The 25,104-nt window shown below is 42.4% G+C and overlaps 1 protein-coding gene across 1 annotated transcript in view; it reads left to right on the forward strand.

The window, feature by feature from the left end:
• The first annotated feature begins 1,290 nt into the window (after positions 1–1,290).
• Positions 1,291–25,104, forward strand: part of LOC126291715 (ADP-dependent glucokinase) — a 93,359-nt gene continuing 69,545 nt past the window's right edge. Inside the window, exons 1-2 of the mRNA XM_049985371.1 lie at positions 1,291–1,709; positions 22,905–23,095. Coding sequence (XP_049841328.1) covers positions 1,381–1,709; positions 22,905–23,095 — 520 coding nt within the window. The 5' untranslated portion in view covers positions 1,291–1,380. The remainder of the gene's footprint in view (positions 1,710–22,904; positions 23,096–25,104) is intronic.

Here is a 25,104-nt window from a genome sequence, read left to right on the forward strand (position 1 = left end):
GTTAAGTCGAAATATGAAATTTAAATTACGATTTGTATTGTTTGCAATAGGTCCATACAAAGCTGTGGCCAAGGCAAGGTCCATGTACATAAGTGGACCTGCAGGAAAGGTGGTAGAGGTAAGGTGTTGAGTTCAGTAAGAAGCGACTGGACACAGAGTGCAATTGGAATCCCGGAAGTTGTTGTGGGCAATGGATCGCCGTGTTAAGGAAATGGAGGTGGTAATTTGGATGGTGAGACTAATTATGAGTGTGGGCTGTGTAATTCACAAGCAGCAGTTGTCATCTGAGTCACACTGGAGAACGCAAGCGTTCACGAGGAGTCTGTTCACTGGGCTCATGTGGGAAGCTGCCGTTGCAAGTCGAACTCTACAGTGGTGGATAGGTCCAGCAGCCGCAATGCTGAATGCGATGCTGAACCATACACCAGGCTCCCATAGGCCAGATAGGACTGCGCAAGGGCTTAGTACAGTGGCAGCAGTGTAGAGCGATCACAACCCTAGTCAGTGTGGCTCAGCAGTTTTCCTTAAGCTGACGAAGAAAGAACAGACACCATATCCATATAAAGTATATAGTTCTGGCAATACCGGCCATGACCTTCTTCTTCTGTGCAGAAGCACACATATTGGCCAAATTCTTACGGGACTTGGTAAGAATCTCTTCCTTGAGAGTAATGAGTGTGTTGGGTAGGGACACTGCGAATGTAGTGTGTGGACATATAAGGTGAGAATGTAGGTCTCGCGGGTGGCGTGCGCGATGTAGTCCCAGCAGTCGCATTATCCTTTGTGGTTGAGATGGATAGAGCGTCTGCCATGTAAGCAGGAGATCCCGGGTTCGAGTCGCTGTCGGGGCACAGATTTTCATCTGTCTCCGTTGATATATATCAACGCTCGTCAGCAGCTGAAGGTATTAATATATAATTCTAAGTCCATCCTGAATTAGGTTTTCTATAATTTCCCTAAAGCGTTTTAGGAAATGGCGGGATGGTTCCTTCGAAAGGACACGGCCCACTTCCTTCCCCATCCCTCCCTAACCCTATGGGACCGATGATGCCGCTGTTTAGCTCCCTCCCCCAAATTAACCAAACAACCACCTAGCAAGCCAGTGGTGTTATTTTAGCTGCATGTTGAATCAAAGCGTAAGTATTAAAACTAATTTTCAACCAAATCATTGGATTTACTTAGCAAGAAATTAACAAAAACTGAAGTTGAAATAAATGATTTGCAGTAAATACTATGGATTATTGACGTCTATTTGTAATCACAAGTAACAACTTAAAGATATGACATTTCGTATTTAGCATTTTTTCTTCACGTGGCACGTATCTTTCTGGTAGTTAATTCTCTTTGGCTGCCTGCTGTTTAGGAAGTGCCAATTCAAAAATGGGAAACTTTCTGAAGTACTGTAGTTTTATTTCATTATTAGTCCTTTTATATTCATTGTACGTGAGAAGAGAGGCGGGCGATGAATTAAAAACCAGGTTAAATTCAGTGCTTGAAGGATTGGTGAAGGCTGAAAAGCAGTTTTCCTTAAACCAGCACCCAAAAGTAGCGTTAGGTTACGGTGCATGTCAGGACGTGTTTGTTGATGCTAGACATTTGTTGACATATGATAGCATTGCAGAAAAACCTGAACATTTCAGTGATATCAGATCAAGAGATGAACTTCTGAGATCCTACGCGTATTTCTTCAGGCATGGTGCAGCTGCGGAGTAAGTGTTTGTTCATACCGTAAAACTTCTTTTAGGTTACGTGTCGAGGGGCTTACTCAGCAAAGTGAATTCGAACTGGCTTTATTAAAATAATTTATTCTTGGTAGAGTTGTCCTACATCCTTAACAACGAATGAAATGATGGAAGAAAATCCTTTGCATAAACAAAGAGCTGCGCACAGTAATGAATAATCGTTACACGGATTTGAAATCATAGTACGTGTCAGTATTTCAGTATGGTTGATACTGAACCGAAATGGGTTTCATTCGCCAACGAAAAAAGAAATTCGTTTATGGTTTTAACAACTGTGCCATTTACGTGGCACAAAACATTCCCTTAAATAGTGTCATTCCAAGACAGAAAAGAAACTACTAACGTTGAATTTGTGCGTAACCACTTACTCGTTCTGTGGTTTTAACAACGGTGTCATTTATGTGGCACAAAATATTCCCTTAAATAGAGTCATTCCAAAAATTTTGAACTTCGTAATAAAAAACAACCTCATTGTTAAAAGACTATTTATTTCAAGTTTGTAACTGCAAGTGTGCACTGTGAACAGGCCTAATACCTGAAATGGCATCAGCATAATTTAGCAAACCAACTGTGTTTCACATGGTGGATTGATTGTGGTTCGGGGACTTGGTAACATTTTTATCCGACATTCACTTACCATCAGTACTAGACCTATATGGATCCAGTAAACATGATCTGTGCCACCACAACTCAAGAACTAAATGATCTGCAGTCTAAACAAAGAAGTTGAATGTCCCCTGTGGAATACAAATGTCACGGCAAAGAATGTTATGTTGGCTTGTGTTTTTTTTTAGAAAAGTCTACTTTTGCACTGTTACATAGATCTGCTACAAGGAATCTTGTGTATACACTGAAGTATACTGCAGGTATTACAAGAATTACAAATACATGTGTAATATATTTGATTTCCTCAGTTATGTGTTACAGCTTGTATCATCAAGTCTTGGCTTTATGTCATCCATAGTATGGTCTATTCATAAAAAGAAAAAATAACTTATGGGATGTATCTTCATGTTAATATGTTACTTCACTATCAGTTATACAACTGTCCATAACAATGGAATCACCCATTGGCTAACTCCAGTCATGGGCTAAGCTACAGAGCAGTCTGCCACTGCAACTTCCATTGTAAAAATTAATAGATGCAAAATAAATTTTTCTGCTTTGTTGTTTCAGCTATTTTGACAAAGTTCTGTCATCACACACATTAATAGCATTGCAGCAGGTCAAAGCCAATGTTTTGGCATCAATAGGCTCAAAATACTTGTAGCTTTAGTGTTAGACCCACAGATGCAACACATCCATTCATTTTTTATTTTATTTATTTACACGTCAAATTCTGTGGGACCAAATTGAAGAGAAAATCTCCCAGGTCATGGAACATGTCAGCAAATGAAATTACAACATGAAAGTAATAACAGATAAAAATATAATGTTATGATCCCATAAAAGTGAGGCCATAAGTTTACGTAAACACAATCAACACTACAAGAAGAATCAGTTTAATTTTTCAAGGAACTCCTTGAAAGAATAGGAGTGACTCATGAGGAAACTCTCCAGTTTCGATTTGAAAGTGCGTGGATTACTGCTAAGATTTTTGAATTTGGGTGGTAGCTTATTGAAAATTGATGCAGCACTACACTGCACACCTTTCTGCACAAGAGTTAAGGAAGTCCGATCTACACGAAGGGTTGCTTTCTGCCTTGTATTAACTGAGTGAACGGGTTTGACAAGAGGTTCGTGAACTTACACCACATATTGCCTGAATCGCCTGTTTCTGAGCCAAAAATATCCTTTTAGAATGGAGGAATTACCCCAAAATACACCACAACATGACATGAGCGAATGAAAATAAGCAAAGTAGACTAATTTTTGTGTTGAACAATCACTCACTTCAGATACCATTTGAATTAAGTCTTTGAACAAGTTTCTGATTGTGGGCTTTTCACAACAGTTTACTATCTGAACACCTAGAAATTTGAGCTGTTCACTTGTATGTCTATTCTATGAAATTAAAACATGAAATTAAAAATTAAAACATCAAGTTTTGTTGAATTGCATGCGAGAAACTGTAAAAACTTAGTGTTACTGTGATTTAGTGTTAGTTTATTTTCTGCAAGCCGTGAACTTATATGAAACAGCCAATGTTGCTCACTGTCCCCTTTACTACCATGCCAGTGTCACAGCAAACAGAAATATTTTAGAATTACCTGTAATATTAGAGGGCATATCATTTAAATAAATAAGGAACAGGAGTGGCTCCAACGCTGATCCCTGGGGCACCTCCCACTTCACCGTACCCCACTCAGACCCCCTCATCATAGCCACTCTCAACATTGTGAATAATGACCTTTTGTTGTCTGTTGCTAAAGAAGTGAACCAATTGGAAACTACTCCCCGGATTCCGTATTAGTCCAACTTCTGGAGCAATATTTTGTGATCAACACACTGAAATGCCTTAGTCAAATAAAATAAAAAAATGCCTATCATTTGAAACCTTTTGTTTAACCCGTCCAGTACCTCACTGAGATAGAATATAGCATTTTCAGTTGTTAAATGACTTCTAAAGCCGATCTGTACATTTACATAGTAAATCGTATGATCTAAAATGATTAGTTATCCTTAGATACACAGCCTTTTCCATAACTTTAGCAAATTCTGATGTCATAGAAATAAGTCTAAAATCGCCTCCATTATCCCTTTCTCCTTTTTTATAAAGCGGCTTTACTACTGGGTATTTCAGTTGTTCAGGAAACTGGACTTCCTAAAGGAAAAATTACAAGTAGGGCTAACATGTGCAGCACAGTACTTTAATGTTCTGCTAGGTACTCCATCATAACCAGTGATTTAATTATTGACTCAATCTCCCCATTGTCTGTATCACAGAGGAGTGTTTCAGACATCAATCTTGGAAAGGCATTTGCCAAGATAGTGATATGATACCCTGAAGAAACTAAATTTTTGTTTTATTCACCAGGAATGCTCAGAAAATGATTGTTAAATACTGTACGTATATCTGATTTATGAGTAACAGAAATATTTTTATTACAGACTGACTTAATATCGTCGACCTTGTGCTGCTGACCAGACACTTCCTTCACAACTGACCATGGGTTTTAATTTTATCATGTGAATTATCTGTTCTATTTGCATACCACATACTCTTTGCTTTCCTAATAACAAGCAACTTACAGTACAGTTTGTAAAAGGTTACTGTAGCTTGATTGTGACGATTTCTAACATGTTGATATAATTCCTGCTTTGTTCTACATGATATCCTTGTCCCACTAATCAGTCACCCGGGCTGCCTACTGCTGCTAGTATCCCGTTTAGAATGTTCTAATGGAAAGCAACTCTCAAAGAGAATGAGAAATGTGTTACGGCAATATAAACATCCTGCCACTCTTGTTCCTTGACAAGGTTTAAAAAACTCTCTATTGCTGTTGGATTAACTTTTGTGCACAGTTTGTAATTATATGTCACATTTGTTTGACTACCAAAGCCTTTGAGTGTTAAATTTGTGCTTCATGGTTTGTGAAAGGCCATTCACCCTTTTAATAACAGAGTGCTCATCTAGTAATGAAGAATGAGAAAAATTATTGTCTGTGGCTCTGTTACTGTTCCCCTGCACCTTATTTGGGGGAAAAAAGTGTCTGCATCAGGTCATATCAATTTAGAATATCTACCAACATCCTTTTTCTTGCACCATCATATACAAAATTTATATTAAAGTCACCACATATAACTAATTTCTGGTACTTCCTACGAAGTGAATCAAGAACCCTCTCTAGCTTGAGCAGTAATGCTCTGAAGTCAGAGTTAGGGGACCGAGAAACAATAGCAATTAGAAGTCACTAAATTCAACTGCCCCTGCACAACATTTAAATATCTGTTCAGTACAGTTCCGAGGTGGATCTATGGACTCAAATGGAATTAGGTGGGGAGGCTTGCGTGCCTCAGTAATACAGATGGCTGTACCGTAGGTGCAATGACAACGGAGGGGTATCTGTTGAGAGGCCAGACAAACGTGTGGTTCCTGAAGAGGGGCAGCAGCCTTTTTAGCAGTTGCAGGGGCCTTGCTGTGCTGCTACTGTGAACAGCTGAAAGCAAGGGGAAACTACAGCTGTAATTTTTCCCAAGGTCATTCAGCTTTACTGTATAATTAAATGATGATGACGTCCTCTTGGGTAAAATATTCCGGAGGTAAAATAGTCCCCCATTCGGATCTCCAGGCGGGGACTACTCAGGAGGACGTCGTTATCAGGAGAAAGAAAACTGGCTTTCTATGGATTGGAGCGTGGAATGTCAGATCCCTTAATCACGCAGGTAGGTTAGAAAATTTAAAAAGGGAAATGGATAGGTTAAAATTAGATATAGTGGGAATTAGTGAAGTTCGGTGACAGGAGGAACAAGACTTTTGGTCAGGTGATTATAGGGTTATAAACACAAAATCAAATAGGAGTGCGTGTAAGATACTACAAACCGCATAGTGAACGCATTATTGTGGCTAAGATAGACATGAAGCCCATGCCTACTACAGTAGTACAAGTTTATATGCCAACTAGCTCTGCAGATGATGAAGAAATTGATGAAATGTATGATGAAATAAAAGAAATTATTCAGGTAGTGAAGGTAGACGAAAATTTAATAGTCATGGGTGACTGGAATTCGAGAGTAGGAAAAGGGAGAAAAGAAAAACGTAGTAGGTGAATATGGATTGGGGGGTAAGAAATGAAAGAGGAAGCCACCTGGTTGAATTTTGCACAGAGCATAACTTAATCATAGCTAACACTTGATTCAAGAATCACAAACGAAGGTTGTATACATGGAAGAATCCTGGCGATACTAGAAGGTATCGGATAGATCATATAATGGTAAGACAGAGATTTAGGAACGAGGTTTTAAATTGTAAGACATTTCCAGGGGAAGATGTGAACTGTTGATTACAACTGAAGAAACTGCAAAAAGATGGGAATTTCAGGAAATGGGACCTGGATAAACTGACTAAACCAGAGGTTTTACAGAGTTTCAGGGAGAATATAAGGGAAAAATTGACAGGAAAGAGGGAAAGAAATACAGTAGAAGAATGGGTAGCTTGGAGAGATGAAGTAGTGAAGGCAGCAGAGGATCAAGTAGGTAAAAAGACGAGGGCTGGTTGAAATCCTTGGGTAACAGAAGAAATATTGAATTTAATTGATGAAATCAGAAAATATAAAAATGCAGTAAATGAAGCAAGCAAAAAGGAATACAGACGTCTCAAAAACGAGATCGACAGGAAGTGCAAAATGGCTAAGCAGGGATGGCTAGAGAACAAATGTAAAGATGTAGAGACTTATCTCAAAAGGGGTAAGATAGATACTGCCTACAGGAAAATTAGAGAGACCTTTGGAGAAAAGAGAACCACTTGTAGGAATATCAAGAGCTCAGACAGGAACCCAGTTCTAAGCAAAGAAGGGAAGGCAGAAAGGTGGAAGGAGTATATAGAGGGTCTATAGAAGGGCGACGTACTTGAGGACAGAATTATGGAAATGGAAGAGGATGAAGATGAAATTGGCGATATGATACTGCGTGAAGAGTTTGACAGAGCACTGAAAGTCCTGAGTTGAAACAAAGCCCCAGGAGTAGACAAAATTCCATTAGAATTACTGACAGCCTTGGGAGAGCCTGTCGTGGCAAAACTCTACCATCTGGTGAGCAAGATGTGAGACCGGCGAAATACCATCAGACTCCAAGAAGAATATACTAATTCCAATCTCAAAGAAAGCAGGTGTTGACAGATGTGAAAATTACCGGACTATCAGTTCAATAAGTCACAGCTGCAAAATACTAATGTGAATTCTTTACAGACAAGTGGGAAAACTGGTAGAAGCAGACCTCAGGGAAGATCGGTTTGGATTCCGTAGAAATATTGGAAGACGTGAGGCAATACTGACCTTACGACTTATCTTAGAAGAAAGATTAAGGAAAGGCAAACGTATGTTTCTAGCATTTGTAGACTCAGAGAAAGCTTTTGACAATGTTGACTGGAATACTCTCTTTCAAATTCTAAAGGTGGCAGGGGTAAAATACTGGGAGCGAAAGGCTACTTACAATTTGTACAGAAACCAGATGGCAGTTATGAGTCGAGGGACACGAAAGGGAAGCAGTTGTTGGGAAGGGAGTGAGACAGGGTTGTAGCCTCTCTCCGATGTTATTCAATCTGTATATTGAGCAAGCAGTAAAGGAAACAAAAGAAAAATTCGGAGTAGGTATTAAAATCCATGGAGAAGAAATAAAAACTTTGAGGTTCGCAGATGACACTGTAATTCTGTCAGAGACACCAAAGGACTTGGAAGGGCAGTTGAATGAAATGAACAGTGTCTTAAAAGGAGGATATAAGATGAACATCAACAAAAGCAAAACGAAGATAATGGAATATAGTCGAATTAAGTCGGGTGATGCTAAGGAATTAGATTGGGAAATGAGACACTTAAAGTAGTAAAGGAGTTTTGCTATTTGGGGAGCAAATAACTGATGATGGTCAAAGTAGAGAGGATATAAAATGTAGACTGGCAATGGCAAGGAAAGTGTTTCTGAAGAAGAGGAATTTGTTAACATCAAGTAGAGATTTGTGTCAGGAAGTTGTTTCTGAAAGTATTTGTATGGAATGTAGCCACGTATGGAAGTGAAACTTCTACGATAAATAGGTTGGACAAGAAGAGAATAGAAGCTTTTGAAATGTGGTGCTACAGAAGAATGCTTAAGATTAGATGGGGAGATAACATAACTAATGAGGAGGTATTAAATAGGATTGGGGAGAAGAGGAGTTTGTGGCACAACTTGACTAAAAGAAGGGATCGGTTGATAGGACATGTTTTGAGGCATCAAGGGATCAACAATTTAGTACTGGAGGGCAGCGTGGACGGTAAAAATCTTAGAGGGAGACTAATAGATGAATACACTAAGCAGAAGGATGTAGGTTGCAGTAGGTACTGGGAGATGAAGCAGCTTGCACAGGATAGAGTAGCATGGAGAGCTGCATCAAATTAGTATCAGGACTGAAGACCAGAACAACAACAGCCACTCTTCCACCCTGCAAGGAATTCCTTGAAAAACAGCCAGCTAATCTGTATCCTGGTAAAGGAAGCCCCTGAATTGTCAAATTATTTAAGTGGTGTTCTGACATACCAGTAATTTCAGAGTCAACATTTATAAGCAATTCACTAAGTTTATCTTTAATACCTCTTATATTTTGATGAAATATTTTAATTCTTTCTCTACTTAGAAACATTACATCCTCTGAAGGCGAACACTTAGAGGTACTTCCTTTAAGCAGGTCTACTTATCAGCTGACTTCAATCTAAAAAAAAAAGGTGCAGCTCTAACACCAACTAGTACAGGAATTTTTCCACGAGTGATCCCATCACCACCCACTACATTGTCACCTATAAGCTTTGCCAGCCTCCTCTTCCCATTCCTATTGAGGTGCAGACCATTCCTAGTGAAACCAGATCTACTGATATACCCAACTGGCACTACTGAAATGTGACCCATGCCCACTGTCATCACTGCCCTCCCCAGCCCCATGTTAACGTGTGTGGCAGCTGCATTAAGATGAGGCCGATCATGACACTGAAACAGTTGCATGAAATGCACATTAGTGCCACTAGTTTGAGTAGCTATCTTTACCAGGTAACGACCTACATCATATTCCCCATCCCTCTCAAGACTGTTCCGTGCTGCACCCACTATAACTACCTGATCGGCCCCCTGCGAGTTCAGGGGTAAGAGTAGGCCCGCAGTATTCCTGCCTTTCGTAAGAGATAACTAAAAGGAATCTCAAACGTTTTGGCCTTTATGTGATGGTGCCCTCTCGGGTTTGACCTTCATATTTCAAAATTACTCCTAAGATCGAGTCGATTGGGGAAGGGCGTCTTACTCGGTGCATTGTGTCCATTGTGGGTTGAGACCTTTAGCCAGCTTATTTGTCATCGCATTGCAGTCCCGTCTGTTCTCCATCTCATGGGCACAGATACTTTTCTGTATGCGATTTCCACCATGCATTGTGCAGTGTCGCTTTCTGCACTGTCAACGGCAATGGTCTACTTGTTACCTAATATCCAGCACGGTAGCCAGTCCGTTGTGGTGGGGTCGCCATGTAGTCCCCTGACAACACAGGGATCGCTCTACTGATGCCCGTGCTAGTTAACTTCCCGCGTATGCCAAGGAGTAGATAACTATCTCCCTGGGGCATTGGGACTCCCAGCAATGGCCATCCTGCCAGGTGGCACTTGCTGTGGCTGGGTGGCGCCCGTGGAGAGAGGGCCCTTGGTTGGAGTGGGTTGCATCAGGGCGGATGACCCGCAATGAAATGGAGTCTGTCATCTGTCGCTGGTCCTCAACCAGCAGTCTCAAAGCTAGGAAAGCATCAGTTCAATGCCAGTAAATATGATCTGAACTCATTCCCCTCCCTGGCCACGCTGTGGGAGGAACATCAGGCTAAAGAACGGCATGAGTCAGTTTTGCCCCAATTCTTGGTTTGTAGACGTTCTGATGGGGAATCTTTCACTCCCATGAAGCCTCAGTTCTTTGGTGGACATTCAGAAGACAAGTATGGAGAGGTGGACGGTTTGTCTCAGATGCGTTCAGGGTCTGTCCTAATTCAGACAGCATCATCTGCTCAGTCGAGGACACTCCTCACCTGCGACCACCTGGATGATGTTCCTGTCTCGATAACACCCCATAAGAGTCTCAACGTGGTCCAGATTCTTATTTTCACAAAGACCTCCTTCTGCAGTCCAGTGACGAGTTGCGTGCCAACCTCGAGCGACGAGGTGTTCACTTCGTCCGGCGAATATACAGGGGCCCGAAAGACAATAAGGTCCCCACTGGTGCCTGGTGCCTTCATCTTGGCTATCGAATGGGCACCTTACCCAAAAAGGTCAAGGTGATGGTGCACTGGTGTGATGTCCAACCATACATCCGTACCCCTATGCTGTGTTTCAAGAGCTGGAAGTTTGGACATATGTCTTCCAACTGTAATTCCAGCCTTATATGCTGCGATTGTGGACGACCTTCTCATCGTGACGCTCCATGCGCTCCACCTCCCATTTGTGTCAACTGTGGGCACGCCACTCCCTTGCTCCCCGGAGTGCCCCGTTTTCCAGAAGGAATGAAAAATAATGGAATACAAGACCCTGGATTGAATGACCTACACAGAGGCTAAGAAAATGTTTGAGTGGTTAAACCCAGTCTGCATGGACTCTTCATATGCTGTCGTGACCGCATGTTTCCTGTTCCTCAGTGACGCCACTTGTGGGTGGCCCTTTGAGTCACAAAACCACACCTGCCCCCTCAAGGCTCCCCCTCTCACTGTTGCCCTCGCACCTCCATCTTCGGGTGCAATGCCCTCCCAACCGTTGGGGCCGCCGGACCTCACATCTGAGCCGAAGGAGGGCCCCCCTTCTTTGGCCCCTCTCCCAAGTACAAGGTCCCTTGGGGCTCTACCCTCCAAGGCCCAACACTGTGTGAAAGTGGAAGTTAGCCAGTAGCTCAAGGAGCCACAAGCTGCAGGTCGACGGGCTTCCTGCTCTTCGTCCTTACCTGTTGCTGCTTCCAGAAAGCCCTCCCAGCAAGCTCCAAAAGAACAGTGGGAGGACAAAGAAGAAGAAACAACGTGTTCTGGCGATAGATGTTCCAGTGGTCTCCACACCACCACCACCACCACCACCACCACCACCACCACCCACGAGTTCCGCCTCTGAGGATGAGGTGGATCTTCTAGTGTCCCTGAAGATCTAGCTCTCGGCGGTTCCTCAGATAAAATGTTCCTAGGAGTTAGTCCCCCACCAGTGGCAGCAGCTGACTTTAGGGAATAACCTGCGTTCTCCGTCCCTCCATGCCTTCAAAGAACACAGAAAGCGTTATCATCCAGTGGAAATGCGCCGGTTTTTTCCACCACTTGGCTGAACTACTACAGATTTTGAGCTCAACACCTGCTCTCTGTATTGTCCTCCAAGAAAGCTGGTTCCCAGCAATGCAGATCCCTGCCCTTTGTGGCTATTGGGGTTTTTATAAAAATCAGACTGACTGTAACGTGGCATCAGGTGGCGTATGTCTTATGTCCTTACTTCTGTTTACTCTGAATCAGTGTCTCTTCATACAGCTTTAGAGGCTGTTGCTGTGAGGACAAGGACAACCTTGGATATTACCGTCTGTAATGTCTACCTTCCTCTGGATGGTGAAATACCTCTTAATGAACTGGCTGCTCTGATTTCCCAACTCCCCCCACCATTCCTACTGTTGGGGGACTTCAGCAACTTGTGGGGTGGCACCGCAATTACTGGGGGGGTAGAGTTGTCGATAATCTTCTCTCTCAGCTCGACCTCTGCCTTTTAAATTCAGGAGACCCCACACACTTCAGGTGTGGTTCATGGCATTAATTTGGCCATTGACCTCTCACTTTGCAGCCCAGGACTTTCACCATCTGTCCACAGGAGGGTTCATGATGGCTTGTGTGGTAGTGACCACTTTCCGATCTTTCTGTCACTACCACAGTGTCACACTGTCTGTCGCAATGGGCCCTTAATAGGGCTAATTGGCTGTCTTCCACATCTGCAGTCACTGTTGACACTCCAGCACATGGCGCTATTAGTGTGGTGGTCGAGCAGGTCACTGCATAGATCATATCAGCTGCAGAATGCGCGGTTCGTCTTTCTTCCGGGTGCTCTCGGCGTGAAAGTGTGCCTTGGTGGTTGCCAGACATCGCTGAGGCCATCGGAGAGCGTAAACGGGCCCTCCAACAACGTAAGCGGCATCCATCGTTGGAGACTCTCATTTGTTTTTAAGCAGCTCCATGCCCATGCCTGCCACCTAATACAAAGACAGAAGCAAGAGTGCTGGAAGAGATATGTTTCCTCCATTGGTTCTTGTACCCCTGCCTCCCAGGTTACCGACACTGTTGGGGCTGCCTGGGATTTCAGTAAACGGGGTAGTGTGCACCGACTCCGGTGAAATCGCCGAGCATTTTGCTAGGCGTTCTGCATCTACAATTGAAAGAGTGGACAGAACAGCAGCACTTGTCTTTTACATCGTACCACCCTGAGTCATACAATGCTCCTTTTACTGACTGGGAATTCCTCAGTGCCCTTACTTGTTGTCCTGACACAGCTCCAGGCCCTGACTGAATTCACTGCCAATTTGTCAAACATCTGTCTGTGTCAGATTCTGTATATCTTGAATCGCATCTGGAGTGAGGGAGTGTTTCCGTTCCAGTGGCAAGACAGCGTCATTGTCCCAGTGTTGAAACCTGGGAAGAAACCTGCAACGTTGGACAGCTACTGCCCATTAGCCTCACCAACGTTCTGTGCAAACTACTTGAACGAATGGTAAGCCGGAGGTTGTGTTGGCTCCTGGAGTCTCGCGGCCTTCTGGCTCCATCCCAGAGTGGTTTCTGCCGAGGCCGCTCAATGGCAGATAATTAGGTGTGCCTTGAGTCTGCCGTCCGAATGGCATTTTCCAGGCGCCAACATCTGGTAACCGTCATTTTTTGATTTACAGAGGGCCTATGACATGACCTGGCAACGCCACATCCTTGCCACGCTGTGTGAGTGAGGCCTCCGTGGCTCACTCCAGATTTTTATTCGAACTTTCTCTCCCTACGTACCTTCTGTGTTCAAGTGGGAGGCTCCTTTAGCTCCTCCCATATCTGAGAGAATGGGGTCCTGCAGGGCTCTGTATTGAGCGTTCCACTGTTTTTAGTGGGTATAAATGGCTTAGCAGCAGCTGTAGGGCCGTCAGTGTCACCCTCCTTATACGCTGACGATTTCTACCTTTATTTCAGTTCCTCAAGTATTGGTGTCGCTGAACACTGACTACAGGGAGTCATTCAGAAAGCGTAGTCATGGGCTCTCGACCACGGGTTTCACTTCTCTGCCGACAAGACCTGCATTTTACACTTCTGTTGGCGACGGACAATCCACCCTGACGCTGCATTTTTCTTGATGGGCATCTACTAAGGGTAGTCGAAACGTATCACTTTTTAGGACTGGTTTTCGACGCCCGACTAACGTGGCTCCCCCACATTCGTCAGCTTAAGCGAAAGTGCTGATGGCATCTTAACGCCCTCCGCTGCCTGAGCAACACCATTTGGATTTGGGGAGGGGGGGGGGGCAGATTGCTGTGCATTGCTGCAGCTCTACAAAGCCCTAGTACAGTCACAACTCGACTATGGGAGTGTAGTGTATGGTTCGTCAGCGCCCTCAGCATTGAAGCTGCTTGATCCTGTGCACCACTGCCGGGTTCGTCTAGCGACGGGCGCTTTTCGGACGAGTCCAGTGGCCAGTCTCATAGTGGAGACTGGCGTCCCTGCATTACACATCAGGCGCCGCCAACTGCTCGCCCACTATGCAGCGCATGTCCATAGCTCTCCTCAGCATCCAAATTACTGTCTTTTGTTCCCAAGCACTGTGGTTCATCTCCTGGAACTGCGGCCTCAGTCAGGGATAACGATTGCTGTACGTCTCCATTCCCTACTTTTGGAACTCGAGTCCTTTCCTTTCCAGCATCTCGTGGGGGTCCATACACATATGCCTCCGCGGTGTATGCCTCGGCCGAAACTACGGCTGGACCTATCACGTTTTCATAAGACTGTGTTCCTTCTGAGGCACTCCACAGTCGGTTCTTATTGATCCTTGACTAATCCCAGGGTTCTGAAGTCATCCATACTGGCGGCTCGCTGGTTGACGGTCGCTTAGGCTTTGCCTATTCTCACTCGGCCCATATCGAACAGTGCTCCTTGCCGGATGGCTGCAGTGTCTTCACTGCCGAGCTGGTGGCCATCTATCATGCCCTTGAGCATATTCGTTCCTGCCCCTGTGTGTCCTACATGGTATGCAGTGATTCGCTGAGTGGTTTACAGGCCATTGATCAGTGCTGCCCACGCCATCCTGTGGTAGCTTCTATCCAGGAGTCGGTTTATGCCCTTGAACAATCTGGTCGATCAGTAGTCTTTGTATGGACCCCAGGGCATGTCAGAGTCCTGGGAAATGAGTTTGTTGACAGACTGGCCAAACAGGCCACTCCTAAGCCGCTTCTGGAGATTGGAATACCCAAACCTGACCTCCAATCAGTGTTATGCCCCAAAGTTCTCTTGATTTGCGATGCTGAATGGTGCAGCTTAGTTACGCCCAATAAACTCCCTGCCATCAAGGAGAGCACAGATGATTGGAAGTCTTCTCTGTGGGGTTCTTGCAGGGAGTCTTTGGTCCTCTGCCAACTTTGCATCGGCCACACTTGGCTGACGTGTGGCTATCTTCTTTGGCGTGAGGCCCCACCATGTTGTTGCTGCGGTTCATGTTTGACAGTGGTCCACCTTTTCGTGGACTGTCCACGTCTCGCCACTCTTAAGACGGAATTTAAACCTCCCTGACTCCCTTCCTTCTATTCTAGGAGACGATGCCTCCACAGCTGACTTGGTTGTACATTTTCTACGTGATGCTGGTTTTTATTCTTCTGTTTAAGTTTTATTTCCTGTCTTTTGTCTCCCTGTGCTTTCTACCCTAGTCCGTTTAGGTTAGAGATTTTAATGTGTTGCAGAGTGGCTGGCTCATCCTTTTTTATCCTTGTGATCAGGCAGCCCAGGTCATCTGCTCTACTGTTTTAAGCTCTTCTGCCTGTTTCTTGTATGTCTTGTCTTCTGTTGTCCCTGGTGTGTTCAGCTTTGTGTTTTTTTCTTTTTGTCCCTCTCGAACTCCTGTGGTGTCTCTTGTATGTTTTCCATTTTATCCCATGGACTTAGTTCAATGGAACAAGAGACTGGTGACCACGTAGTTTGTCCCTTTAAACTTGAAACCAACCAACCAACTACCTGATCCTCCTTTGGAAAATTGCAACATAACTCCCCTAAGCTGTCAGTCACCTGAGCCAACCCTGCACTAGGCTCCACAATGCTGGTGACCTTGTACTCACTCCCCAACACTTCCTGCAACTGCTGGCCCACACATCTACCGTGTGAACTACCAAGCAGCAGAACCTCCTTCTTTCTGTTAGACTCTGCAACTGACCTGGGCCTCCTAACTGCTGAGGACTGCTGCATGTTCCCTACATATACAACTACAAGAGATTGCTCTCCACTCAACCCTGACAGTTGGTCAGATCTATTGCATATATGCAAAATATAACTGCCTGAGAACTACTAATCGCAGCTGCCTTCTTGCCAACTGCCAGTTCCCATTCCACACCATCCCTTGACCCTCCTCAACCTATCTAGTTCCTCCTTTGTTGTAGTTGCACCTGAAGGGCACAGATCTTATGTTCATGCTCCTCTATCAACTTATTTCTACTACAGATTCTGCACTCCCAGGAGAGGATGTCACTAGAATGCCCACTGGCTTCCCCACTGCACCCCCCTCCCCCTCCCCCAATGAAAATACTATCTATGATAGAGCCCACACTTCTTCTCGTGGTAAAATTTTACAGTTACTGGGGGGAGGGGAGGGGGGGTGGAATATGTGTCTACGTTACCTAAGTTACATCAGTAGAACTATTTATAGAACTAACAATAGCGGTCTCGAAATTTTCTGTCTACTAAGAAAGCAACTACTTGTATTAATACTACTATACCACAGCTAATACCAATACCAACAAAACTTCACAAAATTATTAGCTAAAACCAAACATTTAAGCCGCCACTGTAACACTTAGTGAAGTTAAAACACTGAATGAAAATTTTACTGAAATATTTCACTACAAACAATAAGAAACATCGACTGAAAACTGAAGCACGAAGTTTACTAAATAACTTCAACGCACAGAAAACTATAAAAAATGCAGTGAGCGAATATTTCCGAAAGTTTATTAAATCATTATTTCACCACAAACAGCACGAAACACTGCTGAAAACTATTATGTTTAATTACTGTATGACAGTGCACAAATGATTTTGTCAGTATTTAGGTGTATACCCATCAGTGTTAAAATCAATGAGTAGTGTGTATACCCATCAGTGTTAAAATCAATGAGTAGTAATACATTTATACATAAGTGAAGATCGTTTAAATAATGGACAACTAATTTAGTTTACAAAGTTTAATTTCATTTCAGTAAAAGTTAACCTTTCCCTGGAATCTATAATAGGCTTATGTAAAGAACTTTTCTCTCGCAAGAAATTTAAGAGCAATGCTTTTTTTTCCGTTGTCTTCACTGCCAACTTCTCCAGCGAATTTATATAGATATCATCATTCAGGTTAAAGTTTAACAATAACCTACTGACGAAAAGACAGTGAGTAGTTTTCGTCATTGCAGCTGGTTATGAAAGAATTTATGAGCATTTCTTCTGGAACATTCTGGTCTGCAGTATGTTTAAATGGAAGAGTGTGCCAACTTCCCCAGACATAAAACCTATTGTAGCTGTACATTTCCCAATAGTGTGGGTACATGCTTTGGGTAGGTGAGTGTTGGGAAGGTATCTAGTATTGCTCCAACATTGCTTTAACTTATCATGGTTTTACACTTCTGCTGGTAGGACTGCTATTATATTTACTTTATGAGTTATGGATTTTGCACATTGTAGATAAGATGTGCTGTCAGTAATGAGAGCTTGTCTAGCTTTCATAAACATGAAATGCTCCTTTCCTCGCGAATGTACAAAAGAAATGCCAGTTTAACACATGGCAACAATCGTCTTTCTCGAAAGCTATATTGGTTAATATGTACTAGTACTGTTATAAATGTTGTCTGTTTCCATCAAAGAAAATTTCCATCACTTTAAGATTAGAAAACTTATTTTTTGAGTTCCAAAGTATTTTATAATTAAAGAACGAACAAGAGAAAGTTTCTCTGTTTGACAGCTCCTATTCCATAGAAGAATTTCTATTACTGCAGCTATTGTGTAAAAGGTGATAGGTATGGGATTACAAACTCACATCTGTATATCTTTTTTCTTCGTGTAAAAAATATAAAATAAAAACAGCTTACAAATGCAAAATGAAATTTTCACTCTACTGTGAAGTGTGTGCTGATATGAAAATTCCTGGAAGATTAAAAATGTGTGCCAGACTAAGACTCAAACTTGGGAACTTTGCCTTTGCGGAGAAGTGTTCTGGTGACTGAGCTATCCAAACACGACTCACAACCTCTCCTCACCACTTTATTTCTGCCAGTACCTTGTCTCATACCTTCCAAACTTCATAGAGGTTCTCTTGCGTAACTTGCAAGACTAACGCTTCTGGAAGAAAGAATATTGTGGAGACTTGACGTAGCTACAGCCTGGGGGATGTTTCCAGAAAGAGATTTTTCACTCTGTAGAAAAGTGTGCAGATATGAAACATCCTGGCAGATTAAAACTGTGAGCTGGGCTGAGACTTGCACCCAGCACCTTTGCCTTTGTGTAGTGTGGGAGGTAGGAGACGAATTACTGGCTGAAGTAAAGCTCTGGTGATTGGTTGTGAATCATGCTTAGGGAGCTCAGTTGGCAGAGCACTTGCCCACAAATGGCAAGGTCCTGAGATTGAGCTAGATTAGTACACAGTTTTAGTCAACCAGGAAGTTTCACTTTACAAATGTTCAAAATTTAACTATATATCCGTGATATATAGATATATGTATCCCACCCCCCTCCCCTTCATCATGGGAGCGTATCACACAAGACTAGTGTAACCCCAATGTTTGCATGGTAGAATAATTATGGTGTACACGTATGTGGAGAAAGTGTTTGTGCAGCAATTGCCGACATAATGTAACTGAGGCAGAATAAGGGGAACCAGCCTGCATTTGCTGAGGCAGGTGGAAAACCGCTTTAAAAACCATCCCCAGACACTAGACCTTGATACTAATACGGCACAGCTTCCCGCCCGGAACGCAGTGCGTTAGACCGCACTGCTAACTGGGCGGGCAGTGGTGGTGGTGGTGGTGGTTCCATTCACCCATGGATCACTTTTACGAACGTGCTAGACATGTTATGGTATTACAGTATAAGATCAAGCATGAAACCTAATATATACTGGCATTTACATACTTGGAGGTCTAGTATGTCAAACTTTGGACAGGTTGTCTACTGTGGCCTTATAGTAGGAACCATCATGACACTTGCTGGAAGAGATTTGTGAAAACCATGGAAAATGGAACTCGGCGTGCTTAGGTGGAGGTAGGAGCCTCCATCATTCAGAATAAGAGACCTGTCTGCTTAAAACAGTGTAACCTTGTTTGGCTTACCCCAAGTGTAGAATATTGTTTCGAAAAAAAGTTATAAAATAATGTAAAACGTTGGTGTTACACTGCTCATTTGTTTATCCATACTGATCACTGCACATTCTACAGGTGCATTATTTTACAGTGTAACACTAAACACATTAGGTGACATCAGGCCATAGTGACTACCATTTGCTTTCATTTTGTGTTGTGCAACTTCCCATTTGCTTGCATGCAAAATTGAGTTAGCATCTCTTTGTAATGAAAAGGATGTTGAACTCAGAAAATGGATTGGGTGATAATTCTATACATTCCACAGCTTTGGAGTAAGGTTTCCAGAAAAAAATTAAAAAAAATAGTTAAGAAGTGTGTTGTGATATTGTAAAAATGTTTTATGATAATTATTGTTATTTATCTGTTACTTTTCTTTTACCAAACCCGCCCCAGTAGCTGAGTGGTTAGTGCAACGAAATGTCATACCAAGGGGCCCGGTATTGATTCCTGGCTGGGTTCGAGATTTTTCTCTGCTCATAGATTAGGTGTTGTGATGTCCAAATCAACATCTCATCCTCATTGACACGCAAGTCGCCGAAGTGGCGTCAAATCAAAAGACTTGCATCAGGTGAACGGTCTACCTGCCTGGAGGCCCTAGCCACACGTAAAAAAAAAAAAAAAACCCTTGATGATATATGTTGTTTAAGCAATCCTCCACTGTATTGCCTAAGATATAGAATACTTGAAATAAGTTTGTTTTGTTATGTCTTTCATCTCCGTGCGCAATTTATTGTACAGTTTTACTCCTTAGCTGCAAATGCTGTTGTTTTTATGTTCAGTTTAGACAGAAGGAGGAGGGAAGGAATGAAGTTTAGTGTTTTTATGTCCTGTCAGCAGCTAGGTCTTTAGAGATGGAGCATAACCTCAGATTAGGGAAGGATGGAGAATAAAATCAGTCATACCCTTTTTCAAAGGAATCATCATGGCATTTTCCTTAAGTGATTTATGGAAAACAGTGAAACCTAAACCTGGGATAGCTGGATCGGGGATTTGAACTGTTGTCTTCTCATTTATATTCAGTGTAAGTCTGTTTAAATGGTCATGCTCAGAGCTGTTTGCGCAGCAATTATCGGACTTATTTTTATTATGCATAACTGATGGGCAGATATTCTCACATGATAAAATTAAAATTTCTGGTGGTGTAAAGGATGAAAAGTCTATGGTGGAATAATAGTGAGGATGTAATGATGGAAAGAATTTCATAATGAGGCTGATCGTCAGAAAGCTTCGGCTAGTAGTGATCTTATTTTAGCTGTCACAGATGTAAGCTAGCTGATCCTACTGTATAAGGTAGCCATTGTTTGCTGCATTACTGAGTTATGTTCACCCTGTTTGATTTCTTTGTGACAAGTGTATGGAATTGTTCCAGTTAGGATTCTTAGTAAAGACCTGCTCATATAGTGTAATGTGCAGTGTGCTAGTTTTTCTGATGCAAAGGTGAGTAGGACCTGTATTGAATCTGCATGGCAGATTAACAACTGTTGCTGGTGCAGTGGACAGCCTGAGAAGTTTGCGTCGGGGATGTGTGGTGGCGGAGTGAGAGGAAGGAATATAATTTGCGTTTAAGAAAGAAAGTGGTTTCAAAGGCAGTGATTGGATTTGTGCCTGGTATTTGTAGGACATTATTTCTTGGTTATTGTATATATTTTGATACAAAATGCAGAAGTGATCTGAATTTGAAGAAAAAAATTGAGGGAGAAAAGAAAGGCCAGAAAAGCAGCTAGCAAGGAAGGTTCCAAATTTACCCATCTGAAAGACAGGAGGGCACTGGATGCAGGCTGCTCCTCCACTGCCCTCTGTCTCAGCGTGCCTCATCTCCCCAATGCCCCCGTACTCCAGTGGAATATTAATGGATACAGGACTTACATGGAGGAATTGGGACTCCTCATACAGGACACACCTTTTTGCCCCGTCTCCAAAATACTCATTTTAAATAGACCAATGCACCTGTACTTCGAGGCTATTGCCACTACAGAAAAGACAACATTACTGGTGGTGAAAGGACAAAGGGGGTAGCAGTGTTCGTGAAGGACACATCCATTCCTTACCTGTACTACAAGTGATTCCTGTTTGGATAGTGGCCGATGTTACTGTCGAGGTGTGCACTGCGTATCCACCACCTCATAAACCTGTTGGCAGTGAGATTCTCACACATTTTCTTGATGAACTACCTCATCTTTTCCTCCTTTTAGGGGACTCTAAAGCACACAGTTTTCTATAACGATCTAACACCACTTGCCCTGGGGGTTGGTTACTTGAGGATCTGAAATGAACTACAGACGTCATTTTGATGAACATGGGTCAAGCTATGCATTTTAGCACTGCTATGGTTTCATTGACCTCTCATTCTGCTTGCATGCCCTTGCAGACACTGCTCAAGGGAAAGTGGACAAGGATCATCATGGTCACGACCGCTGTCCTATGGGGAGCCATCTGCTAGACAGAGCAGAGTCTGAAAGGAAGCCTCCAAGATGGTTGTCCAGAAAGGCTAAATGGCTGATTTACATGCTGTTACCTGTTTTTTAGTTGGGAAACATGACAGAACAGCTAATAAAATCCTCCTGCTTAGACCCATCTGTATAAGAGTAACAAAAATCCAGGTGATGTAAAATCTCATTAAATTTAATTTTGAAAATATAGTCTGGAGTACAGACCTTCCTGTAAGCAATCAATTTGAAAAATAATGTGGGAATCTTTAGTAGCAAAGGACATCCCCTACTCACCCCTGGCTTTGGATCTTAATGGCCCTCAACTGTAGTAACTCGAGGCTCTCTCACACAGATTCCAAATGGCCTTCTTGCCCATGGATGGTGATGGAACAGATTTTCCAGTGGCAGCTGTGAACCGGAGATGGATGCTAACGATTTAGGAATGGACAAAGTGCAGTACACTTGGTGTACCGTGAGGAGGAGACGTCGAATAGACAGTGGAGCCTTGCACACAGGCTAGTAACTGGACTCATACGATATGCCCATGTTGATTGCCTAATACCCTTGTGGTGAATTGCTTCCAGCATTTTCCTTGTCCTATACTACTCTGCAGCTTTTATCATCTTCCCTGGAGGTTTCATTTGCTTTTTCTGCAAGAAGTTCTCTTGTTTTCTCAATCATTATAATATTATGGTCAGCAAAAATAATTTTTCCCCGTCATAAGTTTGTTTACCAGGAGTTGGATGATACTAATATGCTACCCGGAAGAACTACTACTAAAAATGTGTGAAACTCTCATGCTTGTGAAGTGTATCTAATACCACTTTTTCTGTATTCTGCTATGGCTGATTCTGTTCTTCTATGACTTCAGAAACCAAACTGTGATTCATTTAGAAGGTTGTATTTGTTGAAGTAATTCATTTATGTGTCTTTTGGAATTGTTTGTACAGTATTATTTCTGAGAACTCTGTTTTCTCCATTAGTTTTCTTTAACAGAGGCACAACTATTTGTTACTTTTAAATACTCAGGAACGTTACCTCATGTGATGGACTCATTTATTATGTACATTAAGGTAGCTTGTATAATCTGTGTACATTATTTCAGCACACTTCGTGGAAGTGTGCTGACATTTAATTTTTTAGGTTTGGAACCTACTGACTTCATGACCTGTAGTTGGTAATAACATTATTCCACTTAATTCATGATCATTTATGGGTGCTCTATTTGAACTCAGTAGACACTTTGCTTCACAAGAATAATGCTATTGCACATATGAAATATCCTTATTTCTGTACCTCGTTCACACTGTGTAATAATTAATTAATATTTCTTTCTTGTTAACATTGGCATGGCATGATACTCTGTGTGTGTGTGTGTGTGTGTGTGTGTGTGTGTGTGTGTGTGTGTGTGTGTGTGTGTGTGTGTGTGTGCTGTATATGGAAATCTCTCACATAAAATGTGTTGTTGTTGGTTGAAAACTGAAAGGGCTATTTTTTCTCTTTCATGTAACAGGCGATTTGTTTCAAATGCGTCACTGTTTGAGGAGTTGGTGCAGGCAGCCTCAGCTCTGGAGAGCACACGCTATGCCCTGGGAGGCAATGCGCCTGTCATGGCCTCTAGATTCTACTATGAAGGTTGTGAAGTTGTCCTGGCAGCACGCATGTCTGTATCTCTCATGCGTAGTCTGCCTGAAGATGTAAAAGGTAAGATTTGAATCTGCTCTCTCTCTCTCTCTCTCTCTCTCTCTCTCTCTCTCTCTCTCTCACACACACACACACACACACACACACACACACACACACAGAGTCTTTGTCCTAGCTTAGCATTATGGTTTCATTTTCTCTTGTGTATTGTTCGTACCTGATAAACCCATTTCATGAAAGTTTTCAAGAGGTCATCCACCAACTTAACTCTAAGAGCACATAGATGTTATGTTGTGAACAAATGTGAGAATTAAGGAAGCACAGTAGTTGCTGACTTCGAGCAGCCAGTTATATGTTAATAAGATCATTTTCTGTCAATCACAGTAATACTAAACATTATTTTCTAATGTGACAACAGCCCTAAGATTCTAACAGTCAAGAGTGTAAAAAGTGTAAATAGGCAAGAAAATAACACTCTAGCTTAGGCATATAATCATGAACACCCAGGGAATTAATTATCATAATTCTTGGACAGTCCATAGCAATCTTCAGCCAGCATGTATGTAGAACTTTATATCTTAAGCTTGTTCACAAAATACAACTATCCCTTTCCATCCTAACAATCGAAAATCTATAACGTAATCCAGTCAAGGAAGACCAAAAAAGGTTGCATAGAGGAGAAAAACTGATTAGCCACAAATTTTTGTACAGTGGTAGGATGGAGTGCCCTGAACAACATATTAAAAATTCCTGCCATTGGGACATGAACATGGGGCTGATTTAAAGGTTACTTTTTTATATCTTTCTGTAATAGTACTAAAATTGTTTCCCAGTACAAAATTAAGCTACATTAAATGTCCTACAGAAAAGATCCTATTCATTTTTTCTCTTGGACTAATACAGTAGTTGCCGTGTTGCAGGGGATGGAAATATCAGAGATTATTATATTATTTTACTGGTATAAAATTAAGGTTTATTGTCAAATGGAGTGGGTTTAGAACAACTATTAAATGTGTGTTCCATGCCTAAGTGCATTAAAGCCATATTAAGGTATAAATTTTGTTTTGGGAGTGTGGAGGGTGGTGGTGAATGATGAATAGAAATGTGAGGGAAAGTGGATCACCAGGATGTGGTCGTGCCACACTCTCCATTATAGATATGCAAACTAAGGAGGGAGCACATGATTCCATACCCTCGCTACCCCACTATATCACAAGAAGCAACTACTGGGTGTATTCATGTTGGATCAACAGTCGGAACATATCGTCATCTGGACACAATAGGTTGGCGGTCCACCTGGCTGCCATCTTCAGCTTAGTAGGCCATTGCACTATCTTGCCAGAACTGAAATCAAACATGCTGCTGTGGCTCGTTTGTACGTCGACCGTGGGTCCACCGTGTGTGCGCCAACATAACTGCCCTCTAGTGACAGGCACAACAGTACATAGGTGGTGAAACCTCATGGAAACAATAGACATCAAACACTGTTGACAGTTTTTGATGACCGAAGCAAGGATCATTGTTTCTTAATGTCAAACAGAACAGGGTTCCCACTCTTACTCAAAGGATACGCTTTATCTCCGTTTATAATATTGTCAGATAGCTGGATTTCAATGGCTTCTTTCACTACACAGTCCCAAATCAGCAACACAGGGGCAACCACTTGTATCTCATTGTACAACATTTTATGTCCTTCAGTAAGAAAATGTTTTGCCACTGCAGATTTTTCTGGCTGAAATAAATGTGTGTGGCGATGATGCTCCATGCAACGATCCTGAACGGTATGAACCGTTTGTCCAATATAGGCTTTCCCACAGTAGCAGGGAATCTTGCAGACCCTGGGCTTTCTGAAACCCAAATCACCCTTTACTGAGCCCGGCAGAGTTCTGGCCTTAGCTGGTGGATGGAATACACTTTAAACATCAAATTCTTTAAAATTCTTCCTATTTATGAAAATATGCTCCGTGCAAAAGGTAGAAATGTCACCAATTTGCTTGTATCCTCTTTGTGTTGCTGCGGAGGTCTAACCTGTAGAGCTTGATGGATGTGATTGTCAATATAACCATTCT

Source organism: Schistocerca gregaria, chromosome 9 (assembly GCF_023897955.1).
Source record: "Schistocerca gregaria isolate iqSchGreg1 chromosome 9, iqSchGreg1.2, whole genome shotgun sequence".
NCBI lineage: Eukaryota > Metazoa > Arthropoda > Insecta > Orthoptera > Acrididae > Schistocerca > Schistocerca gregaria.